The following is a 10,392-nucleotide window of genomic DNA, read 5'->3' on the forward strand; positions in this document are numbered from 1 at the left end:
TTCTCTGAGCAGTCATCCAATAAATAATAGAAAAAGCATCCATATTACTACTTCCTATTCAAAAAAACCTGGATCGTTTAGGCATCTTGACAGTTTTGTTTCTGTTTTTATTTTCCTAAAGATATGTTGGAGATGGTTCTAAGCTTTATAAATTTTGATTAATTTGATTTTAATCAACTTAATTTAACTTGTCTTTTAATTAAATTCAATTTTAGAGTTCACTGCCATTAAATACACTATAACCTATAAGATTTTTCTAAATGTGTTGTTAACATCTATTTCTAGATGGTCCAAGTAGACCTTTCTATTTCTTTTGTATCAAATACAAGCTTTAGTTCATACTAAAAGTCTGAACTAAATAATTTAATATTATCCTAATTCTTTCATTTGTTTTGTTCATAAGTTGTATTTTACCCATTTAATCACATATATAATCATATAAATATATCTAGCCTTTGAATCAGATCAAAGCCTCTAATCTCACATATACTGTGTGGGACCTATTTTAGACCAGATCTGAATAGGTTCCTATTTTGCTTTAAATCAAGTAATTACTGTTATCAGATTTTTATTCCACTCAGACTAATTCATAGATCTGAAAATATTAATAGATCTGAAGAATAGGTTCCTATTTTGCTTTAATCATATAATTAATGTTAACAGATTTTATTCCACTCAGATTAATTCATAAGATATTATTTATTTTATAGGTACAGTTTTGTCTCCCTTGAAAAATTTAAATGCCTTGGAGTACTATGCATTATGTGTTATTTTATTATCCACACATAACACATTAATAAATATCTGCAATCATTAAACACTGTCAGTACACATGCAAACACCTTCTAAGGTATAATATCAGTTATTACATAATGGACATTTACAATTTTGAGGTGTCACAAGATTTGTCAATCTTCTCACTTATTTGGTCTTTGTTAGTTATGCTTTTCTTTCATGAAGCCTGATTAAGATAATATCTTATTGAACAAGCACTAAATAGTTTCCAGAGTCTTTACTATCATTATTCAGATGAAACCATGAAATTTGTCATACATAAAGTGGATATGTAAAGAGGAATTACCAAGAATTAGTAAGCATTAAGGGTTGTAATTTCCTCTGCAGGATAAATACTAAATGAAGTTTAAAATTCTATCATAATGCAAATAGTAAGTTTTCTTTTACATGAGGAAAAATAGTAAAATGAAGCTTGCATAAAGTGAAACTGGGAATCAAAAGATTTCTTAATATTAAACCATGCTAAGCAAGTGAACAGATTCCCCTGAGAAATGTGTTGGAAATATGTCACTTTCATTTTTCAAAGATATAAAAGCATTCAATAATATACACAGAAAGAGACAAGGTAGCCTGGTAGGAAGATGTGGCCTGCAAGACCCAAAAGCTCCTTTCCATAATGAGTTATGTTGCTTCCAGCAGTGGCCATCCCTTTGGACTAGCATTGTACACTTATTTTATCTGCCCTCTTTTCTCTCTCATACACACAAATATCATAACGCATAACTTTTGAATGCCTTTTATTATAAAGGAAAAAATGAGGTATATATTACTCAAAATATAGCACGATATACATACTGATTTTGTGATAAAGAACAGACAAATTTGAAGATCTAGTTTTACAGCATGAATTTTAGGTACAATGGAAGAACTAGTCTAAATTTGTGGCATTAGCAATCATTGCAATCTTATAGCCTCTGCATTTTCAAAATTAATCCACAGAAAGGTATGCTTAGGAAAAGTGGGAGATGCAGGTGATATTTCTGCTGGAAGAATCAAAATTGCCACCTGTAAGATTTGCAAGGCAAAATGTGGTCAACTATTTATAAAACTGTGATACATAGTATGGCATTTATCTTTCTTCCACACTAAAACATCTATTTCCATTATAGGAGAAGCACAGTCATGTATTCACACATAGACACATAAAAACTATAATCCAGTATGAAGCAAGTACTATAATATACAAAAGCAAAATTATACAAAAGAATTATCATGGGAGATTTTCATAATGCTCTTTTTTTCTTTCATTGTCAAAAGTTAACAGTTTAGCTCACTAATCACTATTTCTTGTAGTAATATGACTCTCCAAGCAGGGTGCTCATATTTAATAATAAGCATCGGACATTATTATACAAAGTAAATAAAAGTTAATAAATAAAATATGTGTTTATACATTGAGTTGGATATTTGATAAATCTTTTTTTATAAAGAATGTTCAGAAATAATTTTGGACAAAAGATAGTGCTTCACCAAACAAAAACAAGCCAAGTCAAAGAATGAAAAAAGAATAGTAAGAACTTTAAAAGAGAGAAAGAAATCGTGCCTCCATGACTTTTAAACCCTGTTTGAAATATTTTCTCATTCCAGCTGGTCTGTAGCACAGTTGATTTAGGAAATGTCTTTTCGTGTCCAACTTTTACTGGGCCAAAAGCAGTTCCACATTTAGCTTCAAAAGATTTATCCCTCCCCTCTTCCCCGTTGTCTACTTTCCTGCTCCTTTGCCTAGCAACTGATGACTTCACTCACAGAAATCTGAGTGTAGAATAAAGCAGTTGGTTCCTGCCTTCATTGCATTTGCCAAACCTCTCTGAGGCAGAAGCAAGGATCCCTTCTCCAGACTAGTCGGCTGGTGCTGGTGTTCAGCTGGTTTGTTTTTCCACCTCATGAAAGTAATCTTGATCGTATTTCTACATGGCTTGTACTGAAAATGGGTAAGTATAAAACTGAGTTCAAATCAGTTTAAATTTGAAACTTAAAGATCATTTGGGTGCTATTAATGCATTACTAGAGCAGGGACAAGAGGGTCAGAAGGCAAAAGTTAAAAGGACGTAATTGTAGATAAGATTACTGATCGTAAACATAAAAACCATTAATGATTGTAAATGTAGGTTTGAAATAATAATTACAAAGCCCTAAACATTAGGGCTGAATCATGGTGAAATTGTTTCACTAATAGATCTTGATGTAGGTTAAAAGAAAAGAACGACGTTTTAAGTTTCATTTTGAATATGTGATGAATCATAAAGAAAAAAGTAGAAGGTTTAAAGACAATGACTAACCTTCCTTTGACTTCTGTGAAAGAATGCAATGGCGTGTCCCTGTGCCTACTCCCCAGAGACTTCTCACAACATTCCTGCCAGAATCAGAATTCTGAGCTTAGTGGGTTATAGATCTTAAAAGGACTTGAAGGCACTGTTAATTTCTGTCAACTGGGAAGCCAACCAGGGCATATAGGCATATTTTTTTTTACTGTCTTTCATTGATAAGGAGTTAAACAGATACAGGGGGCAGCCATTATGGGATATCCTATACTAACAGTGTCTTCTGAGTGTGTGTGTGTGTGTGTGTGTGTGTGTGTGTGTGTGTGTTGGTGGGGGAGGGGGTATCAGTAAGGTAGGAAAGTATTTACTTGACTACATGGAGGAAAAAAGCTGTACTCCTTTATTTCTTGTATTCCCAGAATTCAATCACATGCTTGCAATATTTGCTGGGTAATGTATTTCTATTTTATTTAAATTTTCATTTCTTTTATTGCTAGACTTGGAGGGCATAGCCGTTCATCCATAATGGTACCTGTGGACAAAAATGGAAGCAGGGAGACACACCACAATGTGCAACTTCGGTGTCTGAGTTCCATGTTGAAGGATGATGAGGATGATGCAGAAGTCTGGCCCCACCCTCCCGTCTCCTTGAGACCTTCCTTCACTATGCCAAGAACAGGAGCCCGCATTCCTGAAAATCCAAGAGCTCTGAGACACCCTTTTACACTAGCACCTGCTATTGAGGAAGAGTCCCTAGCAACAGCAGAAATAAACAGATCAGAGGGCCAGGAGAGCCAGAGCCAGAAGGGACATGATTCTATTAATATGTCCCAGGAAGTCTCTGCAAGCCCTATGGCACTGATGATTGGAGGCAGAGTTGGTAGCGGGGTTCTTGAGAGAAGTGGCAATAACTCAAAGCCATATATTCCTGTGCCTAGAGCCAACGGGTTCTTTCCACCAAGGGGTTCACAGTCACGAGGCCCTCCATATATCCCCACACTTAGATCGGGGATAATGATGGAGGTGACCCCAGGAAATGCTAGAATGGCATACAAGGGCAACCTGGCTCATGTTTCTTTCTCACTGGGAAGCCCAAGGCACCCTATGGATAACTGGCAGCAGAGACCACCTCTCCCTTTGTCAACCAATATTACAGGCTTACCTTGTTCTACTGCTCATTGTTTTTTGCCTCCTCAAGCTCCAGCATTCAATCCATTTCCGGTGATGCCTACTGCTTTTGCTTCTCCGCTGGGATTTGGTCCTCCCCTGTTGCCTTATTTTTTTCATTACAACACTGGAGCAATATACCCTCCTCCATACTTAAACTAGAGAGCTTGTAAAAGAAAAGAGAAAAAAGGGTTGGGGAAAGAGTTGAAAGCTACTCTTTTTCTTCTTATATAAAATTTCCTACCCACTTACATTTTGTTTAGCACTAATGTGCCTTATGAGATTAGAGATCTAATAAAGATTCCAAATTTTAAATGTTCTAGCTTATTCTTTTAAACCAAATCCTTAAAAGTGTGTTGTCTATATTTAAGGAAATTAGTGTAGATATATAGTATTTCCTACAAAGCTCACTGGAAACATTATCAATGTGTGCCCCTGACTGGGGCGGTAATGCGGCTGTGGAAAGGAGCAATTGGGACCTTGTTAGCCAAGTCTAGAGTCTGTAATTTCTACATGCCTAAAGCAAGGATAGTTGTTCAAATTTGGAAGAATGCTTTAAGGTAAGTTTCACAGTGATGGGCCAGAATCTACAGAATTGGAAAAGATGCACACAAAATAGAATGAGAATGAGTCACATGAGAAAATGTATCGTGATAATATTTAACTCAAATCTCTCCTCCACTCTGTCTGGATAGAGAAAACATTTAATAGACAAAAGAAAAATCAGGATAAATAATCACAAAATCAGGAAAGTAAGGGTAGGGAAAATCGTACTTCAGGGATTCTACTTGAAGTAGGATCAGTCATTCACATTCTCAATTTTGCTAAACATATGGTTTGATACACACAATTTTGGAGAGAGAACTATAGAGAACTAGCCCAATGTTTCTTATTCTTTCTTATAATAAAGAGCATGCATGTTAATTACAAATGTAAAATTTTTAAGTGGAATAAGTCTCTCGAATATTGCTATGTTTTCTATGACTTCTCTATTGTAATGAATACTTGAAAATATATCAAAGCACCCAGATAGTAATGCTGGCAAAAAATCACGTAATACTGATATGGACATTGAATACTGGGGTTCAAGGAAAGCCACTCTGAACTGTAATTTAATATCTTGTGTTGGTCTACACAATGACTAGGAAAAATTTCTGAAGAATACTTAAAATGAACAGGTCTCACATGCAGTTCTATATGTGATAAAGTAGGTAGAAACATATTAACTGCTGATGTGAATGACCCCTACTGGAAAGCAAAACTATTAATATATTTAATGGTATTGTTAGGTCCTTTGCTACTGTAACCATCCAAAAAGCCCAAGGATTTCTGGGGTTTGATTGTCTCCATTTGTTTCATAGTAGGTTACTCTAAGTGTGCAGGCTGCTGTGTAATTGTAAGCAGAAACATCTGCATGGTGCTTGATGGCATTTCCTTCTCTTTATGTCCTGAAGCTGGGAGAATTCCATCAGATCACTGTGGCCAGGTCAGCAGGAATATTCAGCAAATTGTTTGACAGCTGCTCACTATGAGGTAGCTTAGTTTTAGCATTCCAAACACTTATTGAATTTTCAGGCTTACTGAGCAGGAGACTGGGGCATGCTTATTGTCATACAAACATTTTTGAGCCAGATGTTAAAAGATTTTTTAACAAGAAATCAAGTTGTTTTCTGAAAGCCAGTACTGTCTCCCCAGAGATTTCCCAAAAGATGTGGTGAATGACAGCAGGCAAGGGTCTCCTTTGCTTCTCAAAGGAAATACTCTGGATACATGCTCAAAAAGAGTCTACGAAAAATTACACCAATTTGTGAGAAATATACTGTAACAAAAAAGTGCCTTAATATGGCCTGCTCTTTTTCAACTCTGTTCCCCATCTCCTAACAGTATTTATGTGTTTATTATTTTCTATGCCATTTCTGAACACTGAACACATACTAAGCATCAAAGAATAACATCAACAAAATGAGGCACTGAGGTTATAGTTTTGCTTTTGCATTGCAGGATAAATGTTTGCCTTAGTTTATTTATAGTTTGGTTCCCACATAACATTCTTTAAATGCATGCAAGTATCAAATAATAAGCCTGGGGTTCTGGTCTCACATCCAAGAGAAATAAAAATATATTTGTGTTTGCTCATGGCTTCGATAGAGGATCCTGAGTCACATTGTTATCCCAGTGACTCAAATATTTTTTATTTATTAATAATTTTATTTGTTTATACACCTTACCAGTCTTCTATCCATAACCCCCCATCCTGTCCCTTATGAGGGTGCTCTCCCACCCACCCACCCACACTCTTCTGCGTCACCCCTCTAGCATCCCCTTTTCTGGTGCATCAAGCCTCCACAGGACCAAATGTCTCACTTACCGCTGATGCCAGATGAAGGGCAAACTCTGCTACATATGTAGCTGAGGCCATGGACCAGCACATGCATATTCTTTGGTTGGTGGTTTAGTCCCTGGGAGCTCTGAAGGGTCTGACAAAAATATTTTTAAAACGGATTAACTAGCTTAAAATTACAATTTCTAAATTATTAATTCACCTTGAGCCAATATTAATCATATTTCGTTATGAATAACATATTTAACTCTCCTGACCATGTACCTTTTCTTTTTGTTTTGCACTTTTGCACTGTGATTGAGCTAGCTGATCTTAAATGAAAAAAACCAAAAGATAATTAGTAGCAACAAAGTAGATAATTTTCTGATAATAATGTGAATGGATTAAGTATTTTCTAGTCTAAGTATCAACATTGTCACAAAAAGTATATGTTGAACTGTTTATTATAGTTCTAATTGAATTTTTACTTATAAACTATGCCAGTCAAATTTTAATGTCCTTTACAGTCTGGAAGATGCATGGTAGAAGCTGAACTATATAATATCTCTATGCATTTTCACTGTTTATAATACCTGTAGCCTAGACAAAACTTGTCTTCATGCTTCTAATCAAAGCACAGAAAGACCAAGTATTAAACTTCAAAATTAAAAAAAAAAAAAACAAGTTAAGACTTACATATTTTCTAAACTGGGATGCTTTTAAAATTACTTCTCATTCTTCAGAATATTAACATAAACAGTAAAGAAGGCCAGTTACTTCATATTTTCTGGAGTTTTACATTTTGTGTCATATAAAAGCCTTCTTCCACAGTGGGTGGTATCAATTAGTAAACAATTAGATAGTGATTATTTATAGAGAGGCCAGAATTTATTCTGTAACTATCATATCAAACTATAACAGTTGTCTTACATTGTTGTTTATAAAAAATATTCATTATCAAATATTCTAAATGGATACTGAGGTTCAGTGATTCTCATCAAAGTTCACTATCTAAAAAAGGGAAGAAAATAAATTACAGACAGATAAAAAGCGCCATGCCTCCTCATAGGGTAATTCCATAGATATCCCAATAGATTGCTCAACTACTTTATAATGAGCCAAAACTGAAAGTTCTAAAGAGAAAATCATACCACAAAATTTAGTTATATCACCAATTTATGTCTTACTTTCTTTTGCTGGTGTTCCTTTTTATTTGTTTGTGTTATATAGAGTACACAATGTACCTCACAGAACTCAAACCCCTCAAAAATCCGCCTCAATGCTGAACTTACATGTTTGTCACAATATTCAGTTTCTTTTTTGTCCATAATAATCATAGTATTATAATATTTTATATCAGATATCATGCATCATATATCATATTTCATGTTGTGTTATACATTAAATATTTATATTTTTATATGTTATATGCTACACATCACACATCATGTGTCATACAATATTGGTTAAATAAGTCTTAGATTTGAAAACTGAAATAACTTACCAGATAAATGAAAACATAAATCTGGCATATCATTGGGGTATAATGTAATGTTTTGGCATGCTTATATATTGTATATCCCAACATTACAAATTTTCTGCCATTTTGAGAAATACTATGCATAATTGTAATCTATAGCTAATCCACCGTGCAACAGACCTCCAAAATATTTCTGCTACCCCTTAATATCCATTGATCAAATATTTTTCAAGGTGCCTCCTCCCTATTATTCTTCATAACTCCTGGTAACCAACCCTCATCAGTTTTAATCACACTAACTTATTTAGATCACGTTTACAAATAAGATCGATTTCTAAGTTCCTTTCATTTGCTGAAAATGGTGAGCTTTCACAATTTATCTGACTGAATGATACTTTATTTTGTATACTTATAGTATCTCCTTTAGGCATTCATTGCGTTGGTGGATTCATAGTTTGTTGTCATGTTTATCCATTGGGAAGAGTGCCATCATACACATAAAAGTAAAGATTTCTCTTCAATATACTGATTTTATTTTATTTGCCTTTCATTTATATGAAAGTAATGAAAATTCTGACTCATATAGCAATCTTAGTTTTAAGTTTTTGAATGTCTCACTAAACTGTTTTCTGTAAATATTGTAATGAATAACAATCCTTTTAACAACATACAAGTTTTTTCCCAACCTTCCTCCAATGCTTACTGCATTTGGTATGTTTCATAATAGTTATTCTAACTTGGACGAAGTGATGTGTGGTATTTCATTGAGGATTTGACATTCCTAATATTCAGTGATGCTAAACACACGAAGTGTGTTTTCTGAATGCCTTTTAAGACTACTGGCTACTTTTTACATTGAGTTTTTATTTAGGTTATTAATTATTTTGGAGTTCCTTATATATTCTGGATAATCTCTACTTGTCGAGGGTATAGGTTTGAATTAGTTTATTTCATGCTTAAAGCTCTTACTTCACTAATGGTTTCTTTGTGGTACTGAAAGTTAGGTTGACTCAGTTTCATTTTCGGGCTGGCTATCTAAACTCCAGTCTTCATACTCATACTCTAGTCACTGAGCAATCTCCCCAACACCAGATATATTGTCATTCTTTTTAAATAAAATTGAAAGTTTGCAAATTCTCACAGAAATTTGAAGACTTAATTACAACTTATGGAAGATCTTTCAATCTTCACCTGAGAGACTTCTGTTTTCTGTAGATAAAGATCAGCATTAAGATTAGCAACTGGTCAATGTGCAGATAATAAGAGACTTTAGAATACTGAGTCCTAAATAGAAACATATATATATATATATATATATATATATATATATATATACATATATATACATATATATGTGTGTGTGTGTGTGTGTGTGTGTGTGTGTGTGTGTGTGTAAAATTTTCCCCATAAGACTCAGAGATAATTGGGTAAGAGAGCACAAAAAGACTGAAACACTGTAAGAACCTAAAGAACACAATGTCTACTGAGAATAGTAGGGCAACTACACATATAAACTTAACATCATTTGAGACAGACTGCACAAGACCTGGATGAGACCAAATTCTACAATGAAGTTAGATTGTTGAACACTCATCTGTCCCTTAGACATGGATAGTTGTTAGCTGTTGAGAGGAGAGACAGTTTACTCTAAGAGTGTAGTCCCTGATGCCTTGGCGATGTTCCAGTGTAAGGCTGCATATCAAAAATATTGGACAGAACAAATTATTGATTTTTTAAACCAACAAAAGTGCATAATCAATCAATTAAGTAAATGAATGGCACATGGATTGGAGAGATCTCAACAGTTAAGTGTTCTTGCTTTTGCAGAGGACCATGATCCAACATGAGCCTCCATAGCTCAAGGTTTAGAGTATCTGAAGCTTTCTTCTTACCCCCAAGGTTATAGTACACATGCTAATATTTTCATACATTGAGGAAAAAACAGAAACACAAAAATCAAGATGAAAATACTAAGATTCTTTTTTTTTTTGGTTCTTTTTTTCGGAGCTGGGGACCGAACCCAGGGCCTTGCGCTTCCTAGGTAAGCACTCTACCACTGAGCTAAATCCCCAGCCCCGAAAATACTAAGATTCTTATACAATGTGTTCTGATTACAGATTTCCCTCAATCGCTCAGCTCGAACCTACTCACCCACCCGAATCTACAGCCTTCCTTTCTTTCTCTCTTTTATTTGCAAACAAATAAGCAAACAAAAATACAACAAATATGAAGGAAAAAACTAAGAGAAAACATAAGTACATCCATACAAAGGAGACAAACAGTAGGTAGGTAAGGAAGGTGAACCTGGGAGAAGCTGGTGATGGGAAAATGATCAAAAATGGAAAATAACATTTAAACCAAGTAATAAA

General features: G+C 34.5%; 1 protein-coding gene across 1 annotated transcript; it reads left to right on the forward strand.

Moving 5' to 3' along the window:
• Positions 1–2,622: 2,622 nt before the first annotated feature.
• Prr32 (proline rich 32) lies at positions 2,623–4,538 on the forward strand. The gene is given in 2 exon segments (NM_001401206.1): positions 2,623–2,726; positions 3,554–4,538. Coding segments are annotated over 2 exon segments (852 nt in total). The 5' UTR covers positions 2,623–2,706; the 3' UTR covers positions 4,386–4,538.
• The last annotated feature ends 5,854 nt before the right edge of the window (positions 4,539–10,392 follow it).

The sequence above is a fragment of the Rattus norvegicus genome, chromosome X, assembly GCF_021556685.1.
Source record: "Rattus norvegicus strain SHRSP/BbbUtx chromosome X, alternate assembly SHRSP_T2T, whole genome shotgun sequence".
NCBI lineage: Eukaryota > Metazoa > Chordata > Mammalia > Rodentia > Muridae > Rattus > Rattus norvegicus.